Consider the following 22,524-nt stretch of genomic DNA (forward strand, 5'->3'; position numbering starts at 1 on the left):
CCTGTATTAAGACTATCAGTTCTTAATATCCATTTCAGTTCTTCTTTGTTCAACATTCTGGATAGATCGCCTCCTCTGGGTGGTATTGTAATTTGGCTGATTACAGTCCATCTCAACTGATTCTCTGAGTGTCCTTTATCCAGAAAATGTTCGACCAGTGGTGCGTTGGCAGTCTTGCACCTGATTCTGCTTCGATGTTGTGATATCCTGAGTTTGATTTTTTGTTTTGTTTGGCCCACATAAATCATGTTACACAGGCACAAAATTGCATAGATCAGGTTGCAACTGTTGCAGTTAGTGAAGGTCTTAAGTACATTTTTAGCATCTTTAAACACAACCCAGAGGAGGCGACCTTTGGATTCTTCACTCCACTTAAGATGGCCGCCGCTGCCAGTCCGTTTTTTATCTTTGTGGCCTGTTTTCCTGCCAATCAGCAATCAGCCAACCCGGCTTCACCTTCCGGCTTCTGTTCGCACCGGTACAACGCTGGACTGCTGCATCGAGAAGCGCCAGTGAAGCGAAGCCCTAGGTAAGTGCAGGCTTCCGCAGGCTTCACATGCACTACCTGGCCCTGAAACCCATTCCTGATCTGCTCCTTCACTTTTCCGCAGGCTCGCCCCTCCGCGCCTTATTCTTGGCGTTGGATTTCCCCCATTGCGGGTAACATTACCCTGAATCATCTAAATTCATCCGGTTACCAGATATTGAACCCCGTGGGTAAGTGTAGACTCCCGCAGGCCCCTCGCGCACTACCTAAACATTGTAACTCACTCCTGATTCGCTGTTTACGTGTCCACAGGCTCGCCATTCCGCGCCTTCACCTTGGTATTGGATGACCCCTCCCCCCAGTGCGGGCATCACTACTCTAACTTCTACCGGGTACTATCATTCTTTTCTTCCGGTAAGTTCGGCTCTATTGAAGCCGTTTGTGGCCCTGAGCATACCTCCTTCGCAATTCTAATCCCCACTCTCCTTTTTATCAGGCTTCATTATTAAGGAGGTCCATAAGCCCGGCGGTTCCTTCTATCTTCCTATGAAACAGATGGACTACTCACTGAACTAGTCCCATCCCCCCAGCATCTCACGCTGGTGAGTCCCTTCATATGAGTGTTTCATATGACCCCCTCCTTGGTTCTAACCCGGGTGGAGAGTAATGAACGTTCCGACTTTTACCTCCACAGTTCCTTAGCAGCAGCACTTCTAACGCCATCCCTATATAAGGCTTTCAGGGATAACTCTTCCCTGTTCTCACAGGTAACTCCTAAGCCCACATGACGTCGATCCTGAAGTGTCACCACACGCGCTTACGTACGCAATGTTCACTTGTGACTCCACTTGCGACCTCACCTTGGGGGCACTCTCCGCTTTCATGATTCACCTACCGCTGCGTAACCTCTTATTGATTAGGCCACGACTGGCACTAGGCCCATCACACCAATGGTACATCCCTTCACTTATATGGAAGATCACTTATCCTAACACTCGCCATAATTTTTAATGATCCATCACGCGTGTCACCGTTAGCTGTTCCCTTAAGGAATTTTATTCACTTAATTTCACCTGATGTCACAAATGCAGGTTGTTCTGTTATTCCTTTATTGATATATTCCATTTTCCTTTCTTCTTTAGGTTATTGTGTAATGCATTTTTTAGGCACAATACTTTTGTCCTGATGATGATTCCTTGTATCATGGTTATGGAATCGAAACGTCGTCGACCTCTTGTTACGCCATATATGCAAATGTATACTAAATGAGAAATGTGACTGATGGTGTAACTGAATTTCTGTTGTCTTCTCATTACTCAGAAATCGCTCACTTTCTACCTAAATAATTTCTTTTCTTTGCCTTTCCCTATCCCTCTACCTTGCCAATTTGTAAGCGTGAAGGCACAGGCTTCTGTCTCACTCTTTGTGAATGTAAGATAATTTTTCTGTTAAATTTTCTAAATAGTAAAAACTTTTTGTGATCACTGTCCGGCTGGGCAAATCACATCAACCAATATAGTTCCATTGTGTCTATATTTATCCAGATTTATTCCTACCGATGCATAGGACCACTGTTGTTAAATATAAACTATGTTCCCCGAGGTCCTGTGTTGACTCGTTGGGTGCCCTTGTTGTTTCCTAGCCATGGTATCTTGGCTATGGCACAATATCACGAAAATAGGGAAAATGAAGATAGAGACAAGGAAAGTAAGAAGGTTAGGGATCTTAAGACTAAGGCCCTTCTGCAACAGGTTTACCCTCCCCGAGGTCTCGATGCCCGCGGGAATTTCAGACCTCAACCCCAACTCCCTCTGAGGGCTCGCCAGTCTACCCACTCTAGCCCTCAACGTACGGGAGCCCTCCAAACAGATCAGTGTGCTTATTGTAAGGAGTACGGCCATTGGATAGATGAGTGTCCTGTGTTAGGTGAAACATGCGAAAAGGGAAGACTCGGCCTCGCGCTCCCAGGGAGGGGAGGCCGACTAGGGACCATGGCCCGCCCCATCCACAGGATAAAGAACGCAGACCCAGGGATGACGCTCCCATCCGGCAGCGCCCGTCCAATAGGTTTGATGGGTACGAAGCAATACATACTTATTACAATGATGATTATGATGAAGTTGATGAGACAGGGTCCTACCAAGCATAGGACAGCCAGGAAAGGGGTATTACCAGAGTGCAAATTCCAGTGGATCCAAGAGGCGTTCTAGTCAAATGTCAGTTGTGGGGAACAATCAGAATTTCCTTTTGGATACTGGGGCCACCAGGTCTTCTATTGCACGTCTGGCAGTTCCGGAGGTACCCCTTTCTGGCAATATGAATGTCTCCGTGGGTTTTGCAGGAAAACCTGTGACAAGCCCTGTCTCTGAACCCCTTCCTCTAGATATTTGCCCTGCACATGTTGACGCTCCCTTGGTCCTTACTACAGGTTGCAGTGAAAACTTGTTAGGCAAGGATTTACTGAAAGCTCTGTATGCAACCATATCATGTAGTCCCCAAGGTGTATCCCTAACAATTTCTCCCACCACAGCTTCCTATATGTACCTGTACGGTCCCCTCCCACCAGAATTGCAGTATTTACCTTCCTCCCTCAGACATCATCAGACACTGATGTAGGGTGTCTCAACATATCCCCTCATGTGGAACGCATCCAGCCAGGTGCACTTCTCCCCCGCCTCCGGCAGTATCAACTGCCCGCGGAAGGAGAAATGGCCCTTTTAACAATAATATCTGAATTAATGGACAAGGGGCGTAGTGGAGGAAACACGTGGCAATATCTAACAGTCCCATTATTCCCGTTCTTAAAAAGACAACTGGAGATGCTCTCTCCCCTAAAATATACAGATGTGTGATTGACCTGAGAACAAAAGAACAATCTCCCAATATCCTGTTGTCCCCGACATTACAGCCCTTTTAATGATGGTCCCTTCTGACGCCACACACTTTTCTGTCATAGACCTGAAGAATGCTTTTTTCAGCATTCCTATACATCCTGACAGCAGACATTTTTTTGGTTTCTACCTTCGTGGGTGGAGCTTTAGATTCTGCCACGCCCCTCAAGGTTTCACCGACAGCCCCAGTATCTATAGTCAAGCCCTACAAAGTCAACTAGATTCCTTGGAACTCCCTGATAATTCCACACTATTACAATATGTAGATGACCTCCTCATTGCTGCAAATTCTGCCCCAGCATGTAAAGAAGCTACTCTCTGTTTGTTACGCACGCCACCTTGCCCTCCATAATTACAAAGTCTCTTTGCAAAAGCTTCAGTTTTGTCAAGAGAAGGTGACCTATTTAGGTCAACTCCTCTCGAAGGAGGGAAGACAGCTCACCGCTGATCGTGTAGCCATTATCAATGCTATGACAGCCCCACAAACACAAAAGCAGGTGCGAGCCTTCATAGGCCTAGCCTCATACTGTAGACAGTGGATTTCCAATTTGTTGGCCATGGTCAAACCTCTTCTTGCCCTCACCACTAAAGACATATCAGACAGTTCCTTTACTTGGACTAGAGAGCATGTGCAGGCCTTCCAAGATTTAAAAAAGGCTCTGTGTACTGCTCCAGTCCTTGGTACTCCTGATTAGAACAAACAATTTTTTCTTTTTGTACATGAGACAGACGGCTGTGCATGCGCTGTCTTGACCAAGATGTTCGGAGGTCACCATCGGCCATGTGCCTATTTTTCAGCCACCTTAGATCCTGTTGCAAGGGCTCTCCCAGGATGCCTACGGGCCACCGCTGCGGCCGTCTTCATGGTCCGTCAGAGTGCGGGGATCGGCATGAACTCCCCCCTGACTCTGATGGTCCCCCATTCTGTAGATACGCTCCTTAATAACACCAAGACACAGTACCTCACGACTCACAGGATAGGATTGCCAGCCCCATTAACATCAAAAGATGCACTGTACTAAACCCCACCACATTACTCCCACTGGGTACTCAGGATGCACGCTTAGACCCACATGACTGCATATTAAGGACAGAGGAAGAGACACAGGGGACGGGTTGACTTACAGGATACCCCGATAGCAGAACCAGAAGGTACACTGTATGTGGACGGATCATGTATCAGAGGGTCAGATGGTAACACCTCACGACATTAGGGCGAGTAGTAGAAACAGCTCAGATTCCACAGTGCTCTGCTCAAGCAGCAGAATTAGTGGCCCTCACTAAAGCTTGTGAGTTAAGCAAAGGGATGATGGTAAATATTTATACTGACAGCCAATATTCCTTCGTGGTGGCCCACAACTTCAGGAGGTTATGGAAAGAAAGGAATTTCCTTACTTCCCATGGGACCAAGATTCAACATGGCCCCCTAATTCACCGATTGTTAGACTTCCCGACACTTCCCAGAAAGGTGGCCATTATAAAATGTAAAGCCCATAAGAAAGTAACAGATGTTGTTGGGAAAGGTAATGCCCTAGCTGTCCAGACGGCCAGACAGACAGCTCTTATGAAAAGGGAAGGAATGTATGTATGTAGGAGGTCCCGCTAGGTGGGTGGCAGACGAGTGCATGGTTGAAAATACAGTACAGAGTGTGATTGATATTCAGTCCCATACTACTCCTGAGGAACTAAGGCTGTGGAAGGAGCAATTAGCAAAGGAGGGAATTGATGGTTGCTGGGTCCGTACGACTATGGAAAGACAATGATGTTACCTGACAGTCACATGCTACCAGTAGTTACGATGGCCCATGGTCCTGCTCACATCAGTGCAAATGTGATATGTAAACTGTTGGAACCTACATGGTACATCTCTTAGATACCAGCATATGCTGACAAGCTGGTTAGCACATGCAAGATTCGCCTAATGTATAACATTGGAAAAAGCACAGTTACTCCTAAGGGAGGATTCTCTCCTCTTACCTTCCCTTTTGAAGTCCTCCAAATGGATTACATCCAGATGGACAGATGTAACAATTTGAAATATGTCCTGGTAGTGGTCTGTACCTTCAGTCGATGGGTGGAGGCCTACCCCGTCAAAGACTGCACCGCTATCACCACCGTCAAAGTGCTATTAAAGGAGTACCTCCCACGATTCGGTTTGCCCCGCTTGGTCTGGAGTGACAACGGGACACACTTTACAGCTCAAATTATGGAATATGTCTGCACAGCATTGGGTATAAAACAAACATTTCATGCAACCATCCACAGTCAGCAGGTCTAGTGGAGGTGTACAATAGCATCCTAAAAACTAAAATGGCCAAAATAGTAGCCAAGACAGGTGTCACTTGGGTTGATGCTCTGCCCTTATCCCTACTGTCCACAAGAACAACGGCCCACACCAGGATAGGGATATCTCCCCATGAAATTGTGTTCGGGAGGCCAGCCAATGTATGGGGTGTCCCGCGGCCTAAGAAACTGTCTGACGTTGAATACCCTGTATTAACTGGTTATCTGTACAGTCTAACTAATACCTTTCGTACTCTTTATCACCAGGTGCATGAGGCGATACCTGACAAAAGCGAGGGCCCAGGACATGTTATCCATCCTGATCCGGAATTTTCAACGGACTAAGAGCCTCGAGCCCCGCCGGACACAACCCCGTCAGATGTTACTAGAAACCCGCACCGCCGTGAAAGTAGAAGCTTGGAGAATTGGGTGCACTCATCGCACTGCAGGCGTGTGCCTCTGCCCCTCCCCTATGATCAGTGGGTGAGGGAAGGACTAGGAGACTCAGAAACAGAAACAGTCCCGACGTTTGTCCCATTCAGCGATGCCAGACTGCATTCTACATCTACGGAAGCAGAGAGTGACAGCATACTGAAAGGAAGGGTGGAACCCTCTCTTAACTCTGCTCAACACCTAGAACAACTGTTTCCCGACCATACTGTCCCTACTTCCGACCGATACAACTTGCGCCCCCGAGGGAAGGCTTGCCCTTGACTTCGCCAAGTACCTATAGGCTGTAAGGCTGTGATCTTCCCCGGCTGAGAGTAGTGCAGTTGTGTCAGACTAAGGTAAGCCATAAGGGCCCTTGGCACCTGTGCCCAGTGAAGCAACCACCAATCACAGACAGCCACTAGAGGTCCCTGGCTTAGTACAATGGCCGCCGTCCAAAACACCTGAATCCAGAAACAAGATGTCAGCCTCTGACATAGTACATGCTTCATGGTCACCGTGGTGAGCCTGTTTGTCTCCCTCATCCTGTCTATCCTTGGTTGACTTTTACTAATCTACCATCCTGTTACCTCACCAACTCCTACCCCGACTCCTGCAGAACACCAGTATTACACGTTACCAGCCCACGAGTTACCCCGCCGTGCAGAATTCTTCAACAACACCTTCATCCAAATGTTGCATCATCACCAGCTGAACATTAGCACTTCCAACTGCTGGGTGTGTGGACTGATGCTGCATTCCATGATACACCCTGTCCCATTCTTTCCCTACCCCTTTTCCATCTCTGGGTATTGTCTTGCATGGTGGATGTTGATGCAGGAGGCCTACACTGTCAATGGTACTGCCAATTCTGCCCTTGGAACATTTCGGGATGACTTCTGGTGGAACAGATCCGGCCTTGCCAATGCTCCTTTTTGCCCGACCAGCTCATCCAGATCGCTACTACCACCAGATGAACTCGGTGGTAGTGTAGTTCCTATATTCCCAATAGGCTCTGCGCCTTGGAATAACATAAACAGCAGTGTAGACGTAGGACTGAGGTCATCTAGGTCTCTACTGACTATGTTAGACTTAATTAGTTTTGCCAGCTAGCTCAGAGGTCACTAGAAACTTTCTCGAATGAATAGGGAGGGGTTAACTTCCCTGATTTAGACAAGAAGGGATTAGCTTCTGACAACCATATAACATGACAACTTTGCTCCCCCAGAATAAGGAGTATATCTCCAGAGTTGTGTGAAAACAAAAGACAGCTATTTCACTCAGTCAATCGTGCATGCTTAATTTCACCAGAGTGCAGAGAAATAGAGAGACAGGCGTTTTCAATAAAAGGTGTTATTTTATTGAGCAGTCTTCTTTCTCATGCAAGAGAAATGAATTGCCACAATTGCAATACCTATTATGAAGTAAAGTGCGTACAGTAAAAGGAGTATTATGAAATAATACTGTAAAAGCATTGATATGGTTTCTTAGCCATATGATACTTAAAACGGATAAAATATTTACATACATAAAAACATTGACTAACAAACTCAACTGGTGGTTCTAAGATACGCCTACCCCGGTGTACCTGACCTAAGCCTAATACGTGGGAAGGAGTAAGTAAGTTGCAGTTTTAAGTCAAGTTAGGTTTTTGCCAAGAATCTGAATCAAGAATTCTCTCTAAGGTTTGAATCAGCTCCGTACCTTGGTTATAGAATGAAGGAGGTCTTGTATCTCTCTCTCAGGACTCGATCTCCCAGTAACCCGCAAGGGTGCCTGGAAACACCGGAGCTGGATTTCTCTGCGTGAGAAAAGGCAGTAAAGGAGCAGCCTCCTCTGTCTTGTCTCTGACTAGCTTGGGACTCTGTTCCATAGCCAGGGCTATTGAATAAATCTGGGTTCCTCCTGCAGACGAAGGCTCCTGTGTCTCCTTTTACTAAGTATGGAAGGCATGGAAGACTAGGGCGGTTCCCCTGCAGCCGAGACCCAGTAAGTGGGTTTAACCGGTTCTTCAGGTCTTGCTCCCCAGTGAATGGATAATTATTCTTATGGATGGGAAAACAAAATTATGAAAAAAGTGTGTGTTTAGGGGGCGGTCCGTCGGGGTTGGCCGCCCGAGGACTGTCGACATAGGACCTACCCGCAGGCTATACCCTGTGGCCAACCCCACGCCATACATTGCCAAAGTCAGTGCGCACCGGGGGTTAGCTGCCGGTGGGGGAGTTGGGTGCAAAACTTCCTGTGGTCAACCCCACGCCACACACTTCCAAAGGTTGTGCATGGCAGAGTCTTGATATGTTTAGGATTTGTCATAAAATCCTACTTTATATATATATTTTAAAAACCTAGAAAGGAATGGAAAAAAACCCTACGGTTAAAGTGATATTACAGTTAGGTATGGTCATAACATTTTACTTAGTATTTAAAAAAACAACTCAGAAATTCACTGAAAACGGATTAGACTGACATTATAATTCGATGAAAATGTCAGGTAAAATGGAACATTTTAAATGCAAAAAAAAAAAAAAAAGGAAATTTACCAGTTAGAGTTTACTGACCTAACTATGCCTCCACCATTAACTGCTTATGATCTCACATATCCCATCATTCATGACATATTTAACAGAATAAATTCTAACATCACTCATGACATCTCGAATTAAATCATTCATGAGAACACTGTGCATGGTTTTGGTGCAGGTTCTAGCTAAGTAGTTATGGTCAGTAAACTAGAAATGGTGAATTTCAGTGTTTTGTTGGTTTTAAAATGTGACTTTTTGACCTAAGTATAATGTCACTTGAACCTTTGGTGGTTTGAGACTGTAGAACAAATTACTTACCTTCGGTAACAATATGTCTGTAAGAGACATATATTAGTTATGTACCTGGGTGCATCGGTAGTTGGCGTCGGTCAACTCCACGTTCGTCGTTGGCATCGTGATTGCCGGAATGATGTTGCAGTATCTATTTAGATGCCTCCCGTGTGCGCTGACGTTAGTTTTTCCCACAACATTCCACGCCAGAAGCGCAGAGCCATGTAAGACACTGACCAATGGTGCAAAAACTAGGGCCCTCAGAGGAAGTCCCTTACCCTAGAAGTTAGTTTGCAGAACAGGGACTATGGGTGGGGCGGTAAGGAATCCATAACTAATATATGTGTCTTACAGATATATCGTTACCGAAGTTAAGTAACTTGTTCATCTGAAAGAGACTATTAGTTATGGATCCCTTACCTTAGAATAGATACTCCAGCAATACCAACCCCGGAGGTGCGTCTGCAAACTAAGTCCACACCAGAATGTCCTGGAGAACTGAATGGCCAAAGATGCAGCCTCTCCGGACTTGGCTGTCCAGGCAGTAATGTTTGGTGAACATGTGCTATAAAGCCCACATGGGTGCCTGGCAAGTGTCATGTAGGGGGACTCCATATCTCAAAGCAGTAGTGGCTGCTGTTGCCTAAGTGGAATGGGCACACAGCCCTACTGAGGGTTCCTTTTTCTGTAAGGAATAACAAATTTTGATGGAAAGAATGACCTATCGAGAGATGGTCCGCTTTTGCACTGCCCGACCTTTCTTGGTGCCCACATAGCGAGCAAAGAGCTGATTATCCACCCGGAATTGTTTTGTGCGATCCAGATAGAATGAAAGCGCACCTTTTGGATCCAGACGGTGGATCCACTCCTCCTCTTTAGAAGGATGCGAGCAGGAAGAAGGGGGCAAAGTGATGGTCTGTACCATATGGAAAGAAGTAACCACTTTAGGAAGAAAGGAAGGCCTAGTGCAAAGGACAACCTTGTCCGGATGAACAGCCAGGAAAGGAAGAAATGTAAGAAAGAGGCTGAAGCTCATTCACCCTGCAAGCAGAGGTGATGGCAACCAAAAAGGCAGTTTTGAGTGTCAAAATTCTGAGAGGACAGTTATGTAGCGGCTCGAAAAGAGTACACATAAGGTAGGTCAGAACAAGATTTAAGTCCCACTGGGACATTACGAAAGGAATAGGAGTAAACATGTAAGTAACGCCCTTAAGGAAACGATTTACAATAGGGTACTTAAAAAGACAAGGTTGTTCTAAAAGATGAAGAAAGGCCGAAATGGCAGAAAGATAGCCTTTAAGAGTGCCCATAGCAGAGCCCTGCTGGGGAAAAAGAAATAATGAAGAGGAAAACCTCTGAAAGAGGGGCAGAAAGGGGATCCACAGTCTTTGCTGTGCACCATGCCACAAACTTGTTCCATCTACGGGCGTATACTGTTTTGGTGAAGGGACGCCTGGCTGCCAAGATAACATTACAGACTTCGGGAGGAAGGTCGAAAGCTGCCAACTGTCGCCACTCAATCTCCACGCATGGAGGTGGAGACTGGACAGGTTCGGATGGAGGACCGTCCCCTGCTGCTGCGACAGAAGGTCCTCCTGAAGAGGCAGACGAATCGGGGGATCGAATGACATGCGGAGTAGCTCGGGATACCAGTATCTTCGTGCCCAGTCCGGAGCCACAAGGAGGACTTGGGCCCGGTCGCGCCTGATCTTCTTCAGCACTCCGGGCAGAAGTGGTATAGGCGGAAAGGCGTAAATCAGACCACAATTCCACTCACGACGAAAAGCGTCTCCGAGCGAGTGCCGCCTTGGAAATTCCAACGCACAGAACTGATGACTTTGCGCGTTCTCTTCTGTGGCGAATAGATCTAACCAAGGCTCTCCTCACTGCTGAAAGAGACCTTGCGCCACATCTGAGTTCAGACGCCATTAGTGAAACATCATGCACCGACGGTTGAGTTTGTCCACCCTGGCGTTCAGGGAACCTGCCAGGTGTTGAACCACCAGGGTCACGCCCTGATGTTCCAGCCATTGCCAGAGGCGCAGAGCCTCCTGGCATAGGGTCCACAAACCCACCCCACCCTGTTTGTTGGAGTACCACATGGTGGTGGTGTTGTCCGTGAACACCTGCACCACACACCCCCGGACAGAGGGGGGGAATGCCTTCAGTGCAAGCAGGATCGCCCGCAGCTCCAGAAGGTTGATGTGGAGCCGGGACTCCGCCAGAGAACAGAGGCGTCTGATCTCCGCCTCTCCCATGTGGCCCCCCGAGCCCAGGCGGGACGCATCGGTCACAACTACGTGCTCTGGTTGGGGTAGGGAGAGGGATCTGCCGCTGACCCAATCGGGGTCCGTGGGCCACCACTGCAACTGTCTTGCAGTGCCCTCCGAGATCAAGACGTGGTTGGATAAGATGCCCTGATGCTGGGCCCACTGAAACTTCAGGTCCCACTGCAGAGCCCGCATCCGCCACCTGGCGTGATGCACCAGAAGGATGCAGGAGGCCATCAGCCCCAGAAGCCGCAGCGTCAACCTGACCGAGACTCAGGATAAAGGCTGAAAGATCGGAATCAAAGCCAGAATATCCAGAACCCGCTGTTCGGGAGGATAAACCCGAAACTGCGCCAAGTCTAGAACAGCACCGATGAAAAGGAGCTTCTGAGAGGGACACTGGTGTGACTTTCGCACATTGATGGAGAACCCCAGCAGGTGCAGGAGGTCGGCCGTAGTCTGGAGATGTCGGACGACTGTCTGGGGCGAGCCCGCCTTCAACAACCAGTCGTCGAGATAGGGGAAGACTGACACCCCTAATCTGCGCAGATGAGCTGCGACCACCACCATCTCTTTCGTGAACACCCGAGGGGCGCTGGTAAGGCCGAAGGGGAGCACAGTAAACTGAAAGTGCTCGTGGCCTACCTTGAACCGCAGGTAGCGCCGGTGGGCCGGCAGGACGGGCATGTGAAAATAAGCGTCCTGCAAGTCCATCCAGTCTCCCGGGTCCAGGGCAGCTAAGACCTGAGCCAAAGTCAGCATCTTGAACTTCTCCTTTCGGAGGAAGCCGTTGACGTTCCGCAGGTCCAAGATGGGCGCGGGCCCCCCTTGTCCTTCTTGGGGACCAGAAAGTAGTGGGAATAACAACCACTCCCTACTTCCTGATCGGGAACGTACTCGATGGCCCCCTTGGCCAGGTGGGCCGTGGCTTCCTGACTGAGAAGAGCCAAATGATCCCCTGAAATGCGGTGGCACAGAGGTGGCAAGACTGGAGGGGAGGACAGAAAAGGGAGCGAGTAACCTTGGCAGATTATCTGCAGCACCCACTTGTCAGATGTGATTTTGCGCCAGTGGTGGAGGTGGTGACGAACCCTGCCTCCTACCTGCGTGGGGTGCCCCCTGAAGCTCGGACTAGGAAAGCTTGGAGGTGGAAGCACTCCTCCGCAAAGCCTGCGCAGAACCTGCCTCAGCTTGGACGCGGCTTCCGCAGGGGCGGGTCTGCTAACCAACAGGCGGGTCAGTCCACCTCCACACCCACTGCTTTCACCTCAAAGCCTTCCTAATCCGAGCTTAAGGGGAAACTCAGGTGTGGCAGGGCTCTTTGCGGAAAGACCCAAAGACTTAGCCGTGGCCCGTGAGTCTTTAAAGCTCTCTAGGGCACTGTCCGCCTTGTCACCAAAGACGCGAGAGCCATCAAAGGGCAGGTCCATGAGCAAGCTCTGGACATGCTCTACCATCCAGTCTCCAGGGTCCAGGGCAGTCAGGACCTGAGCCAGAGTCACATCTTGAACTTCTCCTTCTGGAGGATGCGATTGACGTCCCAGAGGTCCAAGATGGGGCACAGGCCGCCCTTGTCCTTCTTGTGGACCAGAACGTAGTGGCAATAACAACCACTCCCTACTTCCTGATCGGGAATGTACTTGATGGCCCCCTTGGCCAGGAGAGCCATGATTTTGTGACGGAGAAGAGCCAAATGATCCCCCGACATGCGGTGGCACCAAGGTGGCATGGCTGAAAAAGAGGACAGAAAGGGGAGTGAGTAACCTTGGCAGATTATCTGCAGCACCCACTGGTCCGATGTAATTGTGCACCAGTGGTGGAGGTGGTGACAAACCCTGCCTCCTACCGGCATGGGGTGCCGCCTGAAGCTCGGATTAGGAAGGCTTGGAGGTGGAAGCAGTGGGTGTGGAGGTGGACTGACCCGTCTGCTGGTTACCAAACCCGCCCCTGCGGAAGCCGTTTCCGCGTCCAAGCTGAGGCAGGTTCTGCGCAGACTTTGCGGAGGAGTGCGTCAGGGCGCCTTTACCCTGGCCACGAAAGGAACGAAACCCAGGTGTGGCAGGGCTTTTTGCGGAAAAACCCAAAGACTTATCCATGGCCCGTGAGTTTTTAAAGCGCTCCAGGGCAATCTCCGCCTTGTCACCAAAAAGGCGAGAGCCATCAAAAGGCATGTCCATGAGTAAGCTCTGGACATCAAGCGAGAACCCGGTAGACCACAACTAGGCATGGGGCCGCAACGCCAGTCGTGGAAATCGCCCTGCCCAAGGAATCAGCCGTGTCCAGATCACACCTGATGGCAAACTTTGCTGCATCCTTGCCCTCCACAATCGCTTGGGAAAGGACGGCCTGGACTTCTTCAGAACACTGAGGCAGGATCTCTGCTACCGTATCCCACACTGCGTGGGAGTAACGGCCCAATAAGCAGGCGGTATTAACTGACCGCAACCCCAAGCTGGCCGAAGAGAACAACCTCTTGCCATATTGGTCCAGCTTCTTAGAGTCCTTATCCGGCGGAGCCGTGGGAAAGGCACTCTGTGACGTTGAGGCCTGAATGACCAGGTTCTCAGGTGTGGGATGAGTGGTCAAGAAGGCAGGGTCACCAGGCGCTGGGCGATGATGCCTATCGACATTCTTATCCACCGGTGCTCCCGAGGCCGGCCGCAACCAAGTGCCCAAGAGGACTACGGTAAGGGTCTCTTTGAAATGGAGCAGCAGTTCCGACGACATAGACGCCGTCCGGAGCACCTCCATAAGGAGGTTTGTCTTAAGGGACACCATAGGGTGGTCGAGATGGAGAGCCTCCGCAGCTTGACGCAGCACCATAGTGTAGGAAGCACCCTCCTCCAGAGCAGGCAGAGGTGAGGCAAACCCCGGGACAGAAGACACATCAAGTTCACCCGCCATCTTGAAGGTCATCCACCCAATCCTGCTCGGAATTACACTGCCGCGCAAGGGGGTTCTCAGGGCCGTCCCTCTCCTCCTCCGGCTCCGGGGTAGAAGGAGCCAGCGGCAGGGCTGAAGCCGGTGAGGGGGCCAGTGGAGTCGGGAGCAGCGCCAGCCGGGGCCAAACCGGAGCCGCATCCCAGTGTGGATCCAAGGTCGGAACGAAATGGTCCGAGAACCGGGGCAGGGGCGGGATAAACGGCAACCAGTGCGGCGCCTGTGGAGGAGCCAGGGGTGGCGCTGGGGCCGGAGCCAAGGGCAGTGCTGGAGCCAGCGGTGCTGCACCTTGTGGCGCCGGAGCTGAGCGCGCTGGATCCAGTGGCTCTGGGGCCGGCGCCAGAGGCGGTGCTGCCGGGCCAACAGGATCTGAACACGGGATCGCGGGGCCCGCAGGTGAGCTGGCGGGAGCCCGAGGCCTAAACAAAGGCCGTCCATGGCAGCAAGAAACTCTTGCATCTGTTCGGGAGTCGCCGACAGACCTGGGTTTAGCGGGTAGGCCGCGGGATTCCCAGGCTCCGGGGGAGCCGCAGGGGCTGAGAGCCCCTGTCCCACTTGTCCGCCCTCCGGGGAGCGATGGGGGGGATGTCTGAGAGCAAACACGCTTCTACGACTTCTTTTATGGCGTCTCTTACGGGAATCTGAAGGTGAAGACTTATAGTCCGAGAAGTGATGGCTCCGGTCCCGCGATGGGTCCCGCGAACGGCCCCTAGACCCGGAGCGGCGGTGAGAGGAGTGCCGGACTTCCAGCAGCTTTCGGCGCCCCTCCCACAAGGCCTTCGGGGCCATGGTACTGCAGTCCCGACAATCCTTGGAGTCATGGTCCGTCTCTAGGCAAGAGAGGCAAAAATCATGGGGGTCCGCCACCGACATATTGCAGCGGCACGACCCACAAGACTTAAAGCCGGGCATTCCTATGTGCACCAGGAGACAAGAGAAGGAGACAAAAGTCTCAAAAAAGTGGTAAAAAAATGACAGAGGGACGTGCTCAATCCGGATATGCGCATTCGGCGCGGAAAACAAAGAACTGACGTGAGCACGCATGGATGGCGCCTAAGGAGCCTCTGTGACGTAATTCCAGCGCTTACGACGCCAGTGATGGGCGCAGAGCAGCACGGCGCCACCTACTGGTGCGCAGGGGTACTGCTAAGCACACAACTTTCCAGATCCAGTCTGATGCCTGGGGAATATTCTAAGGTAAGGAATCTATCACTAACTAGCTAATAATTAGCTAACTGTCTGTGCAGACACTTGACATTATTTTTCATCCCATAACCGAATGAAGACCGTCATAGTGCTGAATATTTAGACTGTGCAGCAGGCATAATGGTCGGTTCCTTCATTGTTTTTTGTTGTTGTTTTTTTTCTTACCAATGCTGTATTTTACTGAATTTCCACTACTTATGCAAAAGTGAAGAACACACATTAATGTAATAGGCTGGTGCCCACCAAAAACAACATTCTGCTATGGCCTGTTTATTTCGATGGAGGCGAGTTAAGAAACTCGTGTCAGTGTGGGGGGCAGTGGCTGGGAACAAGTTCCCTGTGATGAGCCAACCCTGAGGTGCACAAAGCCAATAGTGTGGGAGGAGTCACAAAGACAGCTAAAGGGCAGGGGATACACAAAGTGGAGGGGAATATAAATTATTTTGCAATACAGGAACTGTTCTACAAAATTCAGAGACATCTGCTCAATCTAGCATAGAGTAAATAGTTATGACGCCACAATCCTTAAGTAAAATTTATCATTACCTTATGAGCTCACTTGCTGCTTTGTCTTTTACAGTAGAAGAAAATAAGCCATTGGTTTTGTCCTCATTTAAGTAAGAGAGCGGTGGTCTGATCACATCCTCTAAAGAAATAAAGGGAACATTGTCAATGTGTATATTTCACATCATAATACATGAATAAAATAAATTAAAGCAAATAATATTATGAAACCATGTTGCTTTATTCCAATTAAAACATTACTAAATCGAGTTCTTGTACACCTGCAAGCAGTCTTAAAGATAGGTACTCTGAAATATGTTAAGATCACCTTTTGGTTTACACCTTTCTCTGAGAATATACTTGCTAGGCATTCTTAGATAACACCTCTGCAAACGTCTTCTCTCTCTATTTGGACCTTCAGTTGGATCTAATTGCCAGGATGTAGGATAGGTTTCCAAATCATACCAAAGTGCTCTGGAAAGAAGAAATATTTGTGTGTTAAATGTTTACATCATACAAAACATCAATACAGTCTAAGATAAAGACCAACCATTGTTAACTTGTAGACTAGGCTGATTAGCCACTGATGCAATGAGGCCTTACATACAACAGACCTGATTTAGGGAGGGAGGCCCACAATTGTTTGAGCTAAAAATGGCTTTACTTTAGTTGTCCATTGCCTAATTTGCCCCTGCTTCAATATCAGTGAATGGGGAAGTTACATTTTTTCTAATTTTTTTCCAAAATCTACAACTTCCCAGTTTTAAAATGTTGGTATGTGTTAGAAGCTAATATGCCATGCAAAAGAATACTTCTTTTTTAGATCTGACTTGACAGACCTAAGCAACCTGTGGCTACCATTCCTGACCGCAGAAATATTTTTCTTTTCTTACTCCTCTTGATATTGAACGAGTGATGTACCTTTCCGCCTCCTAAAGAATGCTTGCAAAGTTTGTTTATTTTATTTATTTATAAAGTTTTATATAGCGCTAACTAGACCCGGAAGTATCAGAGCGCTTTCCATACACAAAGGAAAATGTTGCACTACATCGTAGGACATGAGGATGCATAAAATATATAAGTAAAGACATCACACTTAAATATACATTGAAGGAGTGAAAAACGCAGGTGGCTGAAAAAGTCAGAAAAACCCCACCCTTGAAAGTCAGAGTGAGAGGGAAGACCATTCGTCAATTGATGCATAGGTTGGTTGACTAGGTGAGAGAAGTATTGGTTGAGGAGCAGTAGTTTCAGGTCCTTTTTGAAGCACGGGAAGAAGGGGTTGCATCCGAGTTCAGTAGGGAGTGTGTTCCATATCCTGGGAACATTACCAGAGATGGATCGGCATTGTGTTGCTTTCCTTTTCAATTTCGGGGGGATGAGAAGAAGTGATATGGTGCTTCTCGGAGTTCTTTTTTTTTTTTGGTGTAAGACATTTATTGTGCAAAAAGAAAGGTTACACTGCGTCACGCCAACAACCCGGAGGCAGGCCGCGATATCGACAGGTGTCTCCCAACCAGGAGTAGTGTGCGAGGAATCATACAACAAGGCTGATGGCGTGCCACCAAGAGAGATATATATCCCTGACATGGGCAAGGAGTCCAAAAGTGTAACCATTGCAAAGTAGATAGTCTTACATTTTTGGGTGCCGTAGACTTACAAATTGACCTCAAGCTCTCAGTCTTGCCCCGCCATCACGACGAGTGCAAGAGCCGCAGCTCAGTAAAACAGCAGTGCATAGAAAACATGTCCACGTGCACCTTTTCACCCAATCCCCCACAACAATCGGAGGGAAACAACAAACTTCGGTGCAGAGCAGCATCAACAATCATTCATCATATCACACATACGCAGGGCCGTGTGTTCAAGGACCAGGCAGCAATAGAAGGATGTCAACCAGTGGTAGGGGTAGCGGCGGGATGACTCCAATGCAACACCCACGGGGCGGGGGCAGAGGGGGGGGGGGGGGGGGCAAGACAAAGCAGTGGGTCACCTGGCCAGAGAGGGGGGCACAACGCCAAGTCGGTCGAACACGCAGCAGGCACGAAGCTAGACAGTTGTAGAACACTCCGCAGCCACCAAACACATCCACCAAACATGTATCACCCTGTCCAAGAAAATGCACACAGGGGCCAAGGTTCTCACCCCATGTCATCAGAAACACCCGCTCCAGGGGAGTCCACAGAGGCGTCAGATCCCGCTCGCTCTCTAGTCCACTGAAGGAAGGGTTCCCAGATGTCGTTAGGCCTAGATGCGGTGGGCATCGTTTCCCAGTAATTTGTGAGTTGTGTCTGACCATATGTAACGTCTCTAACCCACGCGGCGAACGTAGGCAAGGCTTCACGGCCCCAGTGTATCGCCACCTGGCGTTTGGCGTAAAGGAGCAGCATCGCATGCAGTTTTCTGTCACAGGGTTCGGTGGTCTTAACGTATCCCAGGAGCCCCAAAAGTGGAGTGGGTTCATCAGTCCTGTGTAATATTTGGTTGATGGCCTCAAAAATGTTCGACCAGTACTCATTCAGCTTAGGGCATCCCCACGCCACATGGAGGAAAGACGCATCAGCCCCACCACACTTCCAGCACGACGCATCCGTGCGGATGCCCATGCGATGCAGCAGTATCGGCGTGCGATAGTACCGGTGCAGGAACTTAAAATGGACCAGTCGTAGCCTATAATTCGGGGACAGCGCCGTGAGCTGTTTGCAGCAGTATTCCCACATGTCATCCGTCAGGGTTCCGTCCAAGTCAGCGGTCCAAGCCTGTTTGGCCGTAGGCACGGTAAGCGGGGCTTGTTCTTGCATGCAATTGTATAGTCTAGAGACCAGTTTCGCGGGGGAGGGTCGCGATAGTAAATTTTGGAGGGCATCGAGTTGCGGAGGCTCCTCGGGGAACTGGGGCCACATCTTCTTACAGGACTCCTGGAGAGAGTGGTACAGAAGCGTGTCCGAGAACGAGACAGGTTGGCCGTCCTCGCGGACATCCAACTCTCCAAACGTCCCATCGGGATAGATATCTGCGAAAGTAGTCACACACCTCCCCTGGAGCATGATGGTGTCGCCCCTAGCACACAGGCAGGGTAGCATCGGGTTGAACCTCAATGGGATAGCCGGCGCATAAAGTAGGGGGAGTCCCGCCCTGTGTCGTAATTCTCTCCAGGACCAGCGAATCATTTCTACGGTGTCGACCTCCTTCGAGGGGCGTGAAACCTTGCCATACAGCGCCACCCGAAGCGGCAACGGGGCAACAGCGGCTAATTCCACCGCCACATGCGGCTGGTAAGGGGTGGGGAAATCCCAGAAATGCAAAAACTGAGCCTGTGCACACAGCGAGTATAGCTTTAGGTCAGGTGCCCCGAGGCCACCCTGCCGCAACGGGAGCGTGAGCAGGGCCCAAGAGGTCCTCGCCTGCCCTCCAGCCCACACCAGAGTCAGAAGCAAGGAGCGGACGCGCGCATGGAAGTTTGCAGTCATGGGCAGCGGAATATTTACGAACAGATATAAGAATTTTGGGAGAACCACCATTTTTGCCAATGCTACTCTCGCAACCAGGGATAGAGGAAGTTTGTTCCAGACCTCCACCTTTCGCTCTAGCCAGTCAACCGCTCTACCAAAGTTAAGGGACCACAATTCCTGCGTGTCACGACTGATCCAGATACCCAGGTATTTGACCGCGTCAGTCTCCCAACGCAGGGGGTAGTCTGAGGGAGGCTGAACGGTCGCGTCAGTTAGAGGGAATGCAACCGACTTGGACCAATTTATAGACACGCCTGCCAGACCCTCAAATCGCACGAATTCCCGGAGCAGTGGGTTCATATTCTCTGTAGGGTTGATGACGTACAGAGTGACGTCGTCTGCATAGAGGGAGATCAGCAAACTGCGAGAGCTGAAGCCAATCCCTCTCGCTGTGTGGTGCTGGCGAACCCTGGCCGCCAGCGGCTCCATTGCAATAGCAAAAAGGAGAGGTGACAATGGGCACCCTTGTCTAGTCCCTCTGGAGATGGCAAAGGGCTCGGACACTAGACCATTCACTCTCACCCGAGCTCTGGGCTTGTCATATAGCAGTTTGATGAGAGTGATGAAGTTATGACTGAAGCCCATCTTGCCCAGAATCCGAAACAGGTAAGGCCACTCTAAAGAATCAAATGCTTTGGTCGCATCTAGGAACACAACCGCAGCCTGGACGGAGGGGTGGAGATAATGCAGGATAGAGAAAAGTGTTCTGAGGTTGTGCGAGGTGGCACGGCCAGGAACAAACCCTGACTAGTCCGGGAGAGCGATGATTGGCAACAACGGCTGCAGTTTGTCTGCAATGATCTTGGCAAAGATCTTAGCATCCACATTAATGAGGGAAAGGGGACGATAGGAGTCAAGGAACAGTTCGTCTTTGTCGGGTTTCAACAGGGTGACAATTAATGCTTCATGCATTGAATCCGGGAGGGAATTTAGCTCTAGTGCTTCAACGAATACCGAGTGTAGTTTCGGGGCCAGTTCCTCAGCATACGTCTTATAAAATGTCGTGGTCAGGCCATCAGGGATAGGAGCTTTGTTAGCTGGCATGCTCTTGATGACTTGAGCTATATCCTGGACCGTGACCTGGAGGTCCATGTACTGCCTATGGTTGTCGTTGAACCAGACCAGGGCAATAGAGTCAAGAAAACTGTCCAGGGAAGCAGAAGTAGCGGATTGTCTGGACGTGTAAAGGGAAGCATAAAAGTCAGTAAAGGCCTTCAGCACCGCCTCTTGGCCCGTGACCAGTGATCCCTCACTATCGTGAATAGTGTGTATGTAGTGCGTTTGCGCCTGAGGAGCAATCAATCTGGCTAACGTCCTGCTTGGTCTGTCCCCCTCCCCATATCTGCGGGCCTCGGCTTGTTTCCCCAGGAACTTCACCTCCCTCTGCGCCTCCTCATTGAAGTCTAGTAGTTTGGCCTTGAGACTGCCTGCGAGCTCTAACGTCGGGTCCCGACAGAAGGCCAGGTCTAGGTCTTTGAGCTCACGTTCCAGCTGGGCCAATGTCCATCGTATGGTATGTAGTACTCCTGCCTGCCTAGCTATACATTGGCCCCTGATCACCGCCTTAAAGGCGTCCCACACTATGGCCTCTGAGGAGGCTGAACCCTCGTTGTCCACGAAATACTTGACAATGTCTTCTCTAATTTCTTCAGTAAACACCTGATCTGTAAGGGCGTGAGGCGGCAGTCAACAGGAGAATGCCTTAGATGTGACATTGGGAACCCTCAGTTCTAGCATGCAGGGGGCGTGGTCCGAAAGTGACCTAGCCTGAATGTCCACCTCCCCCACCCATGTCGCAACCTCAGGAGACAACAGCCAGAAGTCTAGGCGGGACCAAGCATCATGGTGACATGTGATACAGGTCCCCGTTCTTTCCCCAGGGTGACGAAGTCTCCACACATCAGTCAGCCTTCCCTCCTCCATCACATCAAGCAACGCCTGTCTCGCTTTAGCATGCGTAGGTCTACTCGCACCTCTCCGGTCCAAGTCATCATCCAGCACAACATTAAAATCCCCTCCCACCACAATCAGGCGACAATCCAGCAATGCAATTTGTGCCCAGACATTTCGAAAGAAATCTGGATCATCCACATTTGGGCCATATATAGCAGCCAGAACCAGCGGCCTCCCTTGTAATGAACCATGCACAAGGACATATCGGCCCTCTTTATCCAGTACACAATTGTGTTCTCTCCAATCCAGCCCTTTCCGCACTAGGACAGCCACCCCCCTGGCATAGTTAGAGTAAATTGCGGAGTATATATGCGACCACCGGTGGTGCTTTAGTCTGGGCGAGGGGGCCGAGTTAATGTGAGTTTCCTGCAAAAAACATATGTCCACATTGTGTCTGGTCAGCATATTATGCATCAACTTAGCTTTCTTATAGTCCCCAAGGCCCGAATGTTCCAAGTCCACAGTTTAACCCCCCCCATACCGGTATTGTAGCCGGAGCAACCGGGCTCCCACCCTGTCCACCCCCATCACACATTCAAGGCTCGCATGTTGCACACATATCGCCCCCTTGCGTAGTATAGAAGAGATAAGATAGATCGCTTTGCACCATTCCAGAACTGGTAACCAAACTCTCAACAGCCCCACCACCCCCCGCCCACGCCAAGCCCCCAATCAGGTTGCGATAAAACCCCATTCGTGCTCCGTATAGCACTGAAGTTAACTAAGAACAGAAACAACGGGAGATACCCCATGGGGGCGAGGTGCTCCCAGCTGACACCCCGAATGCACAGGGTGGCTGCACACTCAAGGATAGCCGCGACACCCGAGAGGTGCCCGGCATCGCGGAACGAGCACCAATGGAGCTGCGCCTAGAGAAAATTGTCACAGACCTGGGACACAGCTTACAGTCAAGGTCGTCCCAGCGTGGGTAGGCCAGCCAGGCCGCTTCCAGCGGTGTCCTCCGTTCCGTGTCTCATGAGAGTCGACTAGTTCAGCAAATACAAGCAGCAGAGAAAAGGGGTAACACGGACCCTCTGGCTCCCATTCCCTCAATCGTTGTCGCTCATTCGGCAGCGTCTTCCTCTAGCCTCGGTGATTTGCGTCTGGCGCCAGGGCCACAGATGTGTTTGGCAAACTTCAAGGCCGATTTAGCGTCCGTGAAAAAGTGTGCATTGTGATCATGAAATACTTTCAGCTTGGCCGGGTATAACAAGGAGTATTGGACCCCGGCTTGCA

The 22,524-nt window shown here is 50.0% G+C and overlaps 1 protein-coding gene across 3 annotated transcripts in view; it reads right to left on the reverse strand.

Moving 5' to 3' along the window:
- LYST (lysosomal trafficking regulator) overlaps positions 1-22,524 on the reverse strand; it is a 4,348,576-nt gene that overhangs the window by 1,740,943 nt on the left and 2,585,109 nt on the right. For all 3 annotated transcript variants that reach the window (XM_086927077.1, XM_086927076.1, XM_086927078.1), the window contains 2 exons: positions 16,152-16,297; positions 15,866-15,965 (listed from right to left, as the gene is read on the reverse strand). In XM_086927077.1, coding sequence (XP_086783203.1) covers positions 15,866-15,965; positions 16,152-16,297 — 246 coding nt within the window. The remainder of the gene's footprint in view (positions 1-15,865; positions 15,966-16,151; positions 16,298-22,524) is intronic.

The sequence above is a fragment of the Lissotriton vulgaris genome, chromosome 6, assembly GCF_964263255.1.
Source record: "Lissotriton vulgaris chromosome 6, aLisVul1.2, whole genome shotgun sequence".
NCBI classification, from domain to species: domain Eukaryota; kingdom Metazoa; phylum Chordata; class Amphibia; order Caudata; family Salamandridae; genus Lissotriton; species Lissotriton vulgaris.